General features: G+C 44.7%; 1 protein-coding gene across 2 annotated transcripts in view; it reads left to right on the top strand.

Annotated features, from left to right (window-relative positions):
- The window catches only part of LOC145277823 (mitochondrial carnitine/acylcarnitine carrier protein-like), a 157,538-nt gene that overhangs the window by 133,535 nt on the left and 10,278 nt on the right, over positions 1–13,725 (top strand). The window contains exons 8-9 of one of the 2 annotated variants that reach the window (XM_080129726.1): positions 372–496; positions 2,992–3,109. In XM_080129726.1, coding sequence (XP_079985852.1) covers positions 372–496; positions 2,992–3,024 — 158 coding nt within the window. In that variant the 3' untranslated portion in view covers positions 3,025–3,109. Of the gene's footprint in view, positions 1–371; positions 497–2,991; positions 3,110–13,725 lie in introns of those variants that run through there. The other variant, XM_080129725.1, reaches the window with a different exon arrangement.

Raw genomic sequence — 13,725 nt, forward strand, 5'->3', positions numbered from 1 at the left:
AAACCTTCATCAAAATCGAGTGGAACTCAATTTTCAGAGAAACTAATTCTTATTTTTAACTGTTAAGAAAATGGAAATTTATTTCGCAACTAAATAAATGTTGTTGTTTTCTGCTTAACATTATCTGCCGATTTACTAGTGACTATAGAGAATACATAATCAAATATTTCACAGAATTTGATTGATTGATCCATTGTAGATATTTGAGTATTTTTGTTTTTCATTTAAAGTTGATTTTTTTAAAAATAAAGTAAGACATGACTACCAAAGTGACAGAAGTAATGCATTTCAAAAGAAAAATATGTGCAATCGTCTTTCATGTGACTTTTGTTGCTTTGTCCCATCATAATGTCTTCATTTTCTTTATTTAGCTCCTATGGAAGGCGAATCACAAAAAATCGCATCGGTTGTTCTACGTTTATTAAAGAATGAAGGGCACACAGCATTATACATCGGGTCAGCGCCAATTTTGATGAGGGCGTTCATTGGAAACGCGGTAAGTTTAGCATTATTTATTCAGGAAAAGTACTGGGTTGGTGGAATTATGGAAATCATTTCTCTGAATGTCAAACCAAGTCTTTCTGTAAGTTTGATGTGTAAGATATGTGATTGTTTCTTTTTCTATTTTGTTATTTTGTTTCTAAACTTTTTTTAAGGATATTTCAAATAATTAAAAAAAAATGGTAATGTGTATTGGGACTTACGCCTGGTTTTAGGTTTAGCAAAGCCACGTCTTCCCCTTTTGTAGTTTTAAAATATAATTTGTATATGAGAGAAATGGCCGCGATAAGACAAATTGTGAAGGAGTGTTCAGCAATGGAGAGAAGTTAAGAAGTTGTGCTAATCACATGAATATCGTGGGAGTACTGTCACTTTCTCTTTCTCTCTCTCAATTTAGATTACAGAAATTTTTATTTTAGTGTTTTATTTTCATACATATAAGAAGCAATGTTTTATTATCCTGCTATTTTCCCAGATAATTTGCAGGATTCGAATTATTGTTTTGAAGTATTTTCATGTCCTTCATGTAAGGAGATTTGAGCACGGTAATTTATTCAAATATAAGCACTTGCCAATGAAAACAAAGTAATGACTCAAAAACAATGAAGTATACAAACAAAATTTATTGTTTACAGACCCGACTGGTTTACTATGAAATGGTATCCATGAGAATGAATTCATGAGAGTCTGCAAATGGTGTGTGTGTGTGTGTGTGTGTGTGTGTGTGTGTGTGTGTGTGTGTGTGTGTGCGCGTGTGTACAGGAGAAAGTCTTGCATACTGAATAGCATGTATTGTGCAGAATGCACACATGCTGTTGGGAGTGTCTTCAGTGCTACCAGTTTGGATGAGCAAAAGAGAGCCTAGATGAAAAAGAGAAAAGGTGGGGTCTGGCGCAGTGTGATTGTCTTGCCAGATCAAGAAGATGTAAATTTGCGATACAGTACTTTTATACCATAAATGGTGGCACCATCTTGATGTTCAAAGTGGAGATAATACTAATCTAAAAAGGACCTCTGGTGAGTATCTGTGTAAATGCATTGGGAAATGGAGGTAATGCTACACGTTCGTCGTTGCTCTTCTTATAATGTCCCCATGTTTCTCAATATTATGAATCACTCCTGCAACGGTTGATACGAAAGTTTAATAATTTGTATCAAGAAATGTAGTAAAGCTGCATCAGCTAGAATGGAATTGTCAGAAATAAACTGATGCACCAATGACGAAATTGATAAAAATTAGGTATTCTATTATACTTCTCACTACTAAAAGAAGGTAGGCAGATCATGTGTACCTTCAAAAAGAAGAAAATGATTAGAAAATAATGCACCCGCTTTATTCTATCAATTGCAGCCAAGATAAATATCAGTACTTTTGTTTTAGTCTTTGAAAATATGTTCTTGTTTGAAAATATGTTCTTGTTTGAAAATATGTTCTTGTTTGAAAATATGTTCTTGTTTGAAAATATGTTCTTGTTTGAAAAAATGTTCTTGTTTGAAAATATGTTCTTGTTTGAAAATATGTTCTTGTTTGAAAAAATGTTCTTGTTTGAAAAAATGTTCTTGTTTGAAAAAATGTTCTTGTTTGAAAAAATGTTCTTGTTTGAAAATATGTTCTTGTTTGAAAATATGTTCTTGTTTGAAAAAATGTTCTTGTTTTAAAAAATGTTCTTGTTTGAAAATATGTTCTTGTTTGAAAATATGTTCTTGTTTGAAAATATGTTCTTGTTTGAAAATATGTTCTTGTTTGAAAATATGTTCTTGTTTGAAAATATGTTCTTGCTTGAAAATATGTTCTTGTTTGAAAATATGTTCTTGTTTGAAAAAATGTTCTTGTTTGAAAAAATGTTCTTGTTTGAAAATATGTTCTTGTTTGAAAATATGTTCTTGTTTGAAAATATGTTCTTGTTTGAAAATATGTTCTTGTTTGAAAATATGTTCTTGTTTGAAAATATGTTCTTGTTTGAAAATATGTTCTTGTTTGAAAATATGTTCTTGTTTGAAAATATGTTCTTGTTTGAAAATATGTTCTTGTTTGAAAATATGTTCTTGCTTGAAAATATGTTCTTGTTTGAAAAAATGTTCTTGTTTGAAAAAATGTTCTTGTTTGAAAAAATGTTCTTGTTTGAAAATATGTTCTTGTTTGAAAATATGTTCTTGTTTGAAAATATGTTCTTGTTTGAAAATATGTTCTTGTTTGAAAAAATGTTCTTGTTTGAAAATATGTTCTTGTTTGAAAATATGTTCTTGTTTGAAAATATGTTCTTGTTTGAAAAAATGTTCTTGTTTGAAAATATATTCTTGTTTGAAAATATGTTCTTGTTTGAAAATATGTTCTTGTTTGAAAATATGTTCTTGCTTGAAAATATGTTCTTGTTTGAAAAAATATTCTTGTTTGAAAAAATGTTCTTGTTTGAATAAAAACTTTTAAATTAATCGGACAATTGTTCTCATCTGCACGTTTCAGTCGATGTAACCTCCAACCTTTTTCAGGTGTATCCGCAAGAACTCATGGTACAGTGGTAAAAGTACTTGGAAAAATCAATTGTAAAAGTGATATTCTCTTGAAGTTCTCAGTGTGGGCGACGGAAAATACAATTGAAAATTACTTAGGACGTCTGTCCAGCCATAACTGACGGAACGAAAGTATGCTACTCCCATGAAGTAAATAAATGGTTCCATTCAGAATTTTTGTCCAAATTCCCGAAGTTAACAAAATACACCTGAAGAAGGTCGTAGGCTATATCAACCGAAACGCTGTGAAAACGACAACCAAGACGAAAATAGCAGTCCGAAGATCCAAACAATTCAAATAACTAATCCTCATTTCAAAAATTCAGAAACAAATAATAATTTTTTCAGAACATACTTCACACTTCAGTCGAATGAGCGATGGTTACAGAGACAAACTGTATTGTATAAATAGTATTTTCAACTGTTCTCATCCAGAGAGTATTTTTATAGTAAACCAGTCGGTTATATGAGGCACAATGCCTCAATCGATGCACACTCCGACCTTCGTCAGGTGTAAAGTCGCCATGTTTTGGCAGATAAAAAAGTGGTATAGCTCTGCATTCTAAGGTTTTGGATTTTTTGGATCTAGTTGAAAATAAGTTTACACGAATTATAAAGATTATTTAATTGTCAGGGATAATTTCTACCTTTTTAATTAAATCCATAAACCAATTGTAATTTCTTAGAAACATAATATTTACAAAACTAAAAGTTCGCTGGTTTCAGCATGGTTAATCGTGTGTTATCTGTTTTTAAACCAAATGTATTAAAAACAAGGCCAATAGCCATTAGTCACGCGCACACATGCTGAGGATCCGAACCGGGCCATCCGTCCAGCTGAAGGGCGCCAGGAGGTTGACATTGCCTCTCCAGGCGCCTAACCGCAGTCCTACCGACTTGCTGTGGTTTATCATGATCCCTGTAATTCTTTCGTACTGAGCGAGCACCTCCAAAACGATCTCGATATCTCTGAAGCTTGACACAAAGACTGTGCACACTTTGATCTAGGCCAAAAGGCCAAGAAAAGCGGTATTTATTTGCTCCCCCACCGAGCAAATTAGGCACAAGGCCGATTTTTAATGTGAGGAGTGAAGGGGAAAATGGGGACCAACTCCCCGGGGAGTAGGGGAGCTGGATAGTGACAATTTGTATGAAGGGTTGCCCCTACATTGACCAAGGTCTTATATGTGAGGTTTCCTCACATATGGTCTTTTTTGCAGTATCTGCCGGAACAGATGGTATTTATTTGCTCCCCCACCGAGCAAATTAGGCACAAGGCCAATTTTTAATGTGAGGAGTGAAGGGAGGGGGAAGGGAAAAGGGGACCAGCTACCGAGAGGTGGGAAATGGGAGCTGGTTAAAGGTCAGGCATGTGGGGTTGCCCCCACATCTGGTCTTTGCTAGTCATAGCCAGTCATAGCTTGCAGTATCTCCCGGAACAGATGGTATTTATTTGCTCCCCCACCGAGCAAATTAGGCACAAGGCCGATTTTTAATGTGAGGAGTGAAGGGGAAATGGGGACCAACTCCCCGGGGAGTAGGGGAGTTGGATAGTGATAATTGGTATGAAGGGTTGCCCCTACATTGACCAAGGTCTTATATGTGAGGTTGCCCACACATATGGTCTTTGCTTGCAGTATCTGCCGGAACAGATACTACACTTTGAGATATTAAATCTTTTATTCATGTTAAAAATACAGTCAAAATCAACGATGAACAAAAAACTTAGGCACATGGCCAACTCAAAAGGGGGGGATTGTGGGGGTCGTTGGTCATCCTTGTCACTCCAGGACTAAACAAAGTCAAAAGTTTCTCCCAGCTAGTATCTTCTTTCACCATAATACCGCATTCACCCTTTCATATTGGGGTACGTCCTACTTAACTCCCAATTTTTAAAACATTTTTTATTGACGTGTAAAAACAAAAAAGATAACAATAAAATGGTACAATAATTCATTTGTGTTGAGGGCGGGGGAAGAAAAAACAAAAGGTGATTAGTAGGACCCTCCCAACCCCGTCTAGTTGATAGACTGTCCGTTCCACTAGGTTTGTAAAAGGAACCTCACTTCTGCGGGTCAGTCTCTAGGTGGGGATGCCCTCTAGATGGGGGTGAATGGAGAAAAGAAATTTTTGTGGGTAAGGGATGGAGGTTAGTTTGTATTTCTTTTTCTCCAAGATGGGTAAAATTTAGAGGAAGGGGTGAAAACAAAAATTGCAGGTAAGAGGGGATGGGGATCTTGGAGGCTTCCTAATCGGGGAGGGATGGAACACACACTTAGCTAGCTGAGAGGCTACTTGTTTAATTTTACTTTACAGAACTGCGCGTTCCACACCTAGGCAAGGAACACGTATTCAAATTTGGCTCCTCTTCGTACACACAGACTTGCCACATGTATCCATCTTCTGTCAAATGCCGCGCGATGCAGCCTTCTTCTATCACATCTGATCTTCACCCGTAGTTGGTGTTTAAAGAAAGCGATCAGATCTTGATCAGAAAAAGACAACACCCCCCGGCAACCTTGCAGACGCGATGTCCAAATCACCATTCTCGCCACGCCCAGGATCGTAACGTAGACCATTTGTCTTTCCCGGTCCCATGGCGGCCTCACATTGTCCACAACATTGGATACAGTAATTGGGCGAGGATGCTCAGGATCGATGCGAGCCGTCACTCCGCTGACATACGACCAGTACTGGCGGAGTTCGCGGCAATCGAAGAAAGCGTGATCTGTAGTTTCTACGGCCATTGTCCCACAACGGGGACAATCAGGCGACTCCAAAAACCCGGAACTGCATTGTATGTTGTTGAGTGGAAGTGCATTTCGGGCCAATCGCCAGGTCAGAGAGAACTCCGAATTGTTCAGATGACTCGAACCTGGCGCCCAGCTCTACGCGGAGTGGATCTCACTCTGTGCCACCCCAAACGCGTGCATAGCGGGTCGTCAGCGGCCCCCTTCACTAGATCCCTGTGGAGTTCCCTACGGGTAGCAGTCACAAGGTCACTGGACCTTGGTAGTCGTTTTAGCGCGGCTCGGCACTCTTTCATGTAGGCAGATTCTCCCCGCGGCCTGCGACAGTTCTCGATGGAAGGGTCGAGAACGAGGTCGGGGAAGGCGGCAGTAACCACGGGGTGCCACGGTTGGTCATCCTGCATATAGTGGCTCAGGAAGGCCAGCCTCTCAGCATCTCGATGACACTTCAAGTCCGGCATTCCCAAGCCTCCCTCACACGGACGTTGAATACAGACCTGTCTGCTCACCCAGTGTCTTCCTCTGTCCCAAAGGAGCGAGGACAAGAGTTCGACAAGAGCTTTTAGGTGTTGTGCAGGCAGGGGAAGTACGGCCAGTCGGTAAAGGATGAAAGGAAAGACGTAAGTGGCGCACGCCTCAGCTCTACCATTTAAGGAAAGTTTCCTAGGAAGCCACGAATTGACTGCAGCCTCCACCTTTGACCGTACCTCCAACCAATTCTTGTCAAGCTGGAGACCCGGTCCGAACCATACGCCGAGGATCCGGACCGGGCCATCTGTCCAGCTGAAGGGCGCCGGGAGGTTTGCGTTGCCACTCCATGCGCCCAACCGCAGTCCTACCGACTTGTTGCGGTTTATCTTGGCCCCCGTGATTCTTTTGTACTGTGTGAATGCCTCCGACACGACCTCAATGTCTCTGAAACCCGACACGAAGACCGTGACATCATCGGCAAACGCGGATACCTTGGCAGCTGAGCCGCCAGGCAGAGCCATTCCGCGCAGGGCCGAATTTGCCTCCCCATGTCTCAGCTTGCGGAGAAGAGGCTCCAAAGCCAGGACATAAAGCAGGGGCGACAGCGGACAACCCTGACGAACCGACCGAGAGAGAACAAAGGGTTTCGAGCGCTTTCCGTTCACTTGCACGACAGCCATGGGCTGTCGATACATTATGGAGATCCACTTGCAACAGTCCGGTTTAAAACCGGCGGCCTCTAAGACAGATGCCAGGAAACGATGGTCGACCCTATCGAAAGCTTTGGACTGATCTAAGTTGATCAGCGCGGCTTCCGTGTCGTCATCTATTCCCCCCTCTAGGATCGTGCGGATCAGGTGCAAGTTGTTCTGAATCGATCTCCCCTTCACAGCGTAGTTCTGTTTCGGTTCAACCAACTCGTCGATAACAACCTGCAGCCGATTTAACAGGACCTTGGCCAAAATCTTCAACTCTGTGTTTAGCAGAGTTATGGGCCTGTAGTCGTCTAACTCTTCCCCTCCATGCCCGTCACCTTTCTTCAGCAATGTGATCACTCCCTTGGTCACCTGCCCTGGGATGGATCCCTGAGCAAACCATCCGTCAGAAGAGGCAGAAACATGGGCGACAGCCTCAAGTACAGTTCGTATGGCAGACCATCAAGTCCTGGCGATTTGTCACAGCTGACCTGCTTCAGCACAGTAAAGAACTCCCGCTCCGTCACCCGGCCCTCGCAACCAGCTGTTCTAGCTGCCTCGAGGCGGGGAGAGTCGGCCAAATAGTCGCTAAACTCAAGGACCGGAAGATCGGGCTGCTGCGTAAAACGCTCCTCGAAATGTTCTCGAAACCCCTCGCAGATCTCCTGAGTCGATTCCAGGGTGCGTCCATCCGGATGTTTGACTTTCGCAATGTATTTGTCCAAGCCACGCCTAGAAACCTCACGGCGCACGTCTGCATCAGAATTGACTGCTTCGTTGCCTATCTTTCTAAGCCTAGCTCTAACTACTTGGCCTTCGTAACGCTCGCTAGTCCCGCGTAGAAGGTTCTGCTTAGCTAGTTCCTGACTAACCCTATCACCCTCCCCCGTAGCCTGGGCTAGTTTCTGCTCTAGCTTCTTCTTCGTCTTGGCCTTATCTAGTGCGAGGCGCTGGGCATACTTGACGGAGAAGCTTCTGATCTTGGCTTTGAGACCTAACCACCACTTACTCCCGGTAACCGCCCCCACTAGTGCCTTTTTAATCAATTCTCTTAACTGATCTTGGAAGTCTTGTATCTCCAGAAGGGAGGTGTTTAACTTCCAGTACCCCGCTAACTTAGGCCTATTTCCTAGCTTCAGCCGGGCCATAACTAATTTATGGTCCGTCTGGCCTAGCCAAGTGAACGTGGGACAAGATAAGAAGTCTACTTCGCCTTTCCTAACTAACATCCTGTCCAAATAGGTATTTGGATAGGAGGAAACGCTATTGGTCCACGTCCACATCTCCCGCCCCGGATGCTCGAACCGAAACCTGTCGACCAGACCGCATCTAGCCATCAGATCAGCCAGGCTGGACTCGCACCTCTCCGATCCTCTAGCTCCGCCTCCTACCTTATCTATGTCGGGGTCTAAGATGGCATTCCAATCCCCCATTAGCACTATCCGCTTCCGACAATCTACAAACGCGTCAAGCTGACTGAAGAATGAGACCCTCTCACGAGCGGTGCTGGGCGCATGAACTGCAATCACCCGAAACACAGAATCTTTTACGGCAACATCGGCCACAACCAGCCTACCCACCGCATCTCTATGGACAACGTCGACCGTCGCCAACAGGGTACGTTTAACCAGCACGGAAACTCCCTTCCCCCGCAGGCTGCCATATGCTGAGAAAACCTCAAAGTCTCGGGCCAGCACCTGACAGTCCACAGAGGAAACAAAATGCGTCTCCTGAATTGCAGCAACATCCACTCCCAGGGACAAGAGGTCGTGCCGAAGGCGAGCCGCCCGGCCCGATGATCTCAAGCCCCTCGCATTCAGACTAGCCAAATTCAAAGCCATGGTACCTACCTTAAGGTGTGTTACACTCAGCTCCGAAGTGGTCAGGTTTTTCATGTCCCGACCTTCTCTCACAATGCCGCCGACATCCAAAGAGTAAGTCAATTTAAGGGCCCTATAGAGTGACGGATGGACCAACACTGGGACCCTTCCCTTGCATTGTTTTGCGAGTTCCTCAAGGGAAGGGTCATTTTTCCTAATGAGTTCAATTCCCGGACCAGCCCCTTCAGCGGCCTCCAGCATTGTCCACACGTTGGTTTTGCAGGCCTCAGGAAGACTGACGAAAGTTGTTAGCCGTGGGGCGTCCGGGAAATTAGAGGGGACATTAACGTCTTTTCCCCCTATCTGTTGGCAGTCCAGCAGAGGTTTTAAATTTTTTCTCTGCCGGTGTGGTAAGCCCATTGCCACAGACAGGGGGTCTACAAAACAAAGTTCCTCTCTCGTTTTGAGGGCGAGAGTCCCTGTTGGAGTGAGTCCGTAAGTGGGAGAATCTGAAGGGTCTCTCCCCCTCCCAGGTTCATTCTTTTCTTTCTGGGATGGCGGCTCAATTTGCATTGGTGTGGGGACGAGTGTCTGTGTGGTGTCTGGTGTTGGTGTGGTGTCTGGTGTTGGTGCGGTGTCTGGTGTTGGTGTTGGTGTTGGTGCGGTGTCTAGTATTGGTGCAGTATGTGGTATGGGGGTGGAAGTGGGTTGTGTTGTTGTTAGAGGTGGTGTATGCTCACAGGGAGTGGGGGCTGCCTTTTCTTCCCCTTTCCTTTTCTTTTTTATTCTTTTGAATGAACCGGGGAGTGGTGAGGTTGAGTTCCTCTCCCTCTCACTAGCAGATTCATCCTCAGAGGAGCAGTGTTTTCTTCGCTTGATCCCCGTCTCAATTGGTGTGGGGACCGTTGGTTGTTGCTGCTCCTCTAATTGCTGTTCCTCCGGTTGATGCTGTTGCTGTTCTGGTTGCTGCAGCCGTTTTTGTTGCTGCTGCTCCTGTTCTGGCTGTTGCTGCTGCTGCTGTTTTTGTTGTTGCCGCTGTTTTCGTGGCATTGGTTGTGGAATTGGCAGCGGCAGCTGATGTTGTTGCTGCGGCTGGTTCAACGGCTGGTTTGGCTGCTGCTGCTGTGTCTGCTGCCGTGGCTGTTGCTGTGGCTATTGTGGAAGTTGCTGTTGTTGTTGCTGCCTCGGTTGTTGGGTTGGTGGTGGGACGGTGGCAGATGGGATTGTGGGCTTCCGTTTCCGCCTCATTACCGTGATCCATTCCTCCCCCTTGGCCTCCTGCGTAGTTTTGGGTTTCCTCGGTGCTGGGGTTGGTGCTCCGGTTGCGGGAGTTGTGACAGCCTTTTTTTTTTTTTTTTTTTACACAGTGATCACCACTTATCAAGGCCCGGAAGCCACTCAGGGATAAGGGTTATTGCAAGTACATAAAGTTAGTGAGGAGATTTGCTGAAGTGTTTACTTAAGGGGGCGGTTCATTAGGAATTTGTTAACATTGGACTTGAAGACATCCAAATTGTAGTCCGGAGGGAAGCAGGCAGACGGAACAGAGTTCCACAGGCGTGCAGTTCTAAGAAAGAAGCTTTGTTCATGGAATACGCGTTTTGATTTAGGCACAGATATAGAGTGGGGGAAATTTTTCACAGTGGATTCAGCTAGACGGGTGTTTCTCGTGAAAGATTGGCGAGGGGGGACCAGAGATTGGAGTTCAGACGAGCATCTGCCATGGAAATAACGATAAAACAAAGATAGGCTCGCAACGTCTCTTCTGTGGAAGAGAGGTTGCAGGGTAGAGAAAAGGGCATCCCCCACTAAGCCACAAAGTCTATTTTGTACTCTGTCAAGGCAGGATAGGCTGTTTTTAGCCGCTCCTGCCCAGATATGGCAACAGTATTCCATCCTTGGGCGTACTTGGCTTTTATATAGATAGAGAATTGCATCCGTAGTGAGATATCTTCTGGGGCGGTAGAAGGATCCCACCATCTTTCCAGCGACCTTGGCAACAGACTTGATGTACGTGTTCCATTTCAGATCAGGAGTAAAGGTCAAACCCAGAAGCTTGTCAAAACACGGGGCCTCACCCAGACGAGAGCCATCCATCACAATTGATGCCAGATGGGGATCAGAGCATTGATGATGTAAGGATAGCAGTTTGGTTTTGGATGCATTAAAGGTAACCAGCCACATCTTCCCCCATTGAACCATGCGCTCGAGATCAGAGGAGAGAGAATCAGAGAGAACTTTGTCTACAGCCTTTGATGTGTTGCCGTAGATGGTCGTATCATCAGCATAGATGTCAACGAATGATTTAAGTATGTGTTTAGGGAGGTCATTGATGTAGATCAGGAAGAGAGTTGGGCCCAGGATTGACCCCTGAGGGACTCCAGCATTTATATTGCAGGCCTCCGATTTTTGTTCATCTACCACTACTCTTATGAGCCTATTGGAGAGAAATGATTTAATGATTGAGAAAACATTTCCAGTTATACCATAGCTGGAAATCTTGTTTGGATACTGGTGCTGGTGCTGTCTCAGAGGTTGGGACCGCCTTTAGTGTCACTTGAGTAGGAGTTGACCTTTGAGGGCAGCTCTTGGCCATGTGACCCTGCTTTTGGCAGAACCAGCAGTGCGGACGACGCCCCTCCACCACTACTGTCATAGTTGCCTCCTTAAAAGTCAGCTGTGCTGGTATCGCTTGGAAGCCTTCTTTCTTTAGCCTCATGGCCACAGTGTAGCTGCCCAAGTGCATGCCGGTTTTCGAATGCACTGGGGTTATTTTTTCCACTTCGCCAAACTGTGTGAAGAAGGATCCCAGGATTTCTGCTGATATTTGCATAGGTACATTGAATACCTGCACCCGGGTCCTTGTCCTGCCCTGGTATTTGGGCTTTAGTTTTATTCTCCCATACTTAATTTCCTGTAGGGAGAGTCTCTCCGCATCTTCCTTGGTTGGTAGGAGGATGTCCCACATGGCGTAGCTCCTCTGGTACAGGTATAGTACCGGGATGTTTAGCTTGTGTAGGAGCCCCGCCATGTCTTCCTTTTTCATTCCTAGGAGGCGGTTTTCCGGCATATCCGAGATGATGAGGGAGAGGACTCTGTCTTCGATTGCCTCCCAAGCGCCTGGCACTGGTTTAATTTCTGCCCCCTCTATGTATTGTCTGTACTTTGTCAAGTACAAGTCTCTATACTCTTGAGGGGACAGTTGCTTCTCTACAGTCTTCCCCCATGCCAACCCTCTTGTTGGTGTTGGATCTTTGGTGAGGTTGGACTGTTTTTGTTGTTCCTTTGTGGAAGGGTTGCTATTTTGAGGGGCATTTCCCTTTCCGCTTTCCGTTGGGACCGACTCTCCTTGCTCTATACTTCTTCCAGGAAATACCTCCCTTTTTGGGGAGTCGTCCTCCTGGGGAGCATTGTCCTCTTTATTGTCCTTGGGAGCTTTTGCCCCTTTTGTTTTGGGGAGGTCTAGGCTGTATGCCCCCTCGTTTTCTTGATTTGCTCCCCTTTTGGGGCAGTTGCCCTCCTGGGGAGCACTGTCTCCCTTATCGTCCTTTAGGGCTACTGCCTCTTGATTATTGTTGTCAGAGCGGGATGCCCCGTCCAACATTGTTTTTTCTCCCCTTTGTGGGGAGTCGCCCTCTTGGGGAGCACTGTCTCCCTTATCGTCCTTTGGGGCTACTGCCTCTTGATTTTTGTTGTCAGAGCGGGATGCCCCGTCCAACATTGTTTTTTCTCCCCTTTGTGGGGAGTCGCCCTCTTAGGGAGCTGCTGGTGAGTTTTCTCCCTTCTGGGGGGCGTCCTTCGGTTTAGTGTCCGGGCGGTATGCCCCGTTGCTTTTTGCTTCCCCTGTTGGGGAGTCGTCCTCTTGGGGAGCAGTTTTTCTGGTGGTAGCCCCCTGGCTGGGGGTATCTGTATTGGTTGTCCCCGGGCTGGGGGTGTCTATTTTTGAAAAAAGCTCTCTCTTCCCTGTATTAGAATTCACCAAAATGAGTGACGTGGAGTCGGCGTCCAAAGTGGGGAGCCGACTTTGGCGCCAAAGGCGGCAAGAGGGGAGATAGAACTGAGAGAGGGAGTGGGAAGTTAGTGGAGGGAAGAGAGAAAGTGTTTCCGACCCTCCCTCGCGGGAAGGTCGTAAATTATCAGCTCGGATCCCCCCGTGAGGGGGGAGAGCAGAGAAAGACAGACCAAGTGGGGGTGCGGACAGAACGCTACCCAACAAGCTCGTCAGGTGTTCCGGGCACGAGAGTGTGTCGCCAGAACAGCACTGCCTAGCGCTGTGTATGTATCAGAACAGATGGTATTTATTTGCTCCCCCACTGAGCAAATTAGGCACAAGGCCGTTTTTAATGTGAGGTAAAAACCAGCTCCCCTGAAAGGGGTCACTCTGGTTACCAAAAAATAATAATTGTCCCAGTATAGAGGGTTTCCCCTCCATTGACTGGTACAAATTATCTTAAGTGCAGTATCTGCCGGAACAGATACTACACTTTGATCTTGTCCCGAAGGCCAAGAAAAAAAAAACAAAAAAAAAACACTTTGATCTTGGCCAAAAGGCAAAGAAAAGCTTAAAAAGCTAAGAACAGCATCTATTAACAACAGACCTTTGATCTTAACCAAAAAGGCCATGCATAAAAGACAGACCGACCGACAGACGACGGAGTGACTTATAGAGTCGCTTGCATGCAACTAAAAATTGATATGATACTGATAAAAGATAAAAAAGAAGGAAAGCAAAAAAAAGGGGAGGAAAGGAAAGAGGGAAAAAAGGGGAAGAAAGGAAAAGAAAGAACAAAAGTCGAAGTTGTTTATATGTGAGAAGAAAAAAACAGATATAGCAAAGGGGGAACTCTGGAAAAAAAAATGAGGTAACTATTTCGGATTAATTAAGTATTTACGTATTTCTAATAAAAGAAAGGTGAAAAAGAAGACCGAAGTTATTTTTAAAGGTGGGGGGGGGTAAAATCTCTAAATATGTGATTT

The sequence above is a fragment of the Euprymna scolopes genome, chromosome 6 (assembly GCF_053919585.1).
Source record: "Euprymna scolopes isolate OS-2025 chromosome 6, ASM5391958v1, whole genome shotgun sequence".
Classification (NCBI taxonomy): Eukaryota; Metazoa; Mollusca; class Cephalopoda; order Sepiida; family Sepiolidae; genus Euprymna; species Euprymna scolopes.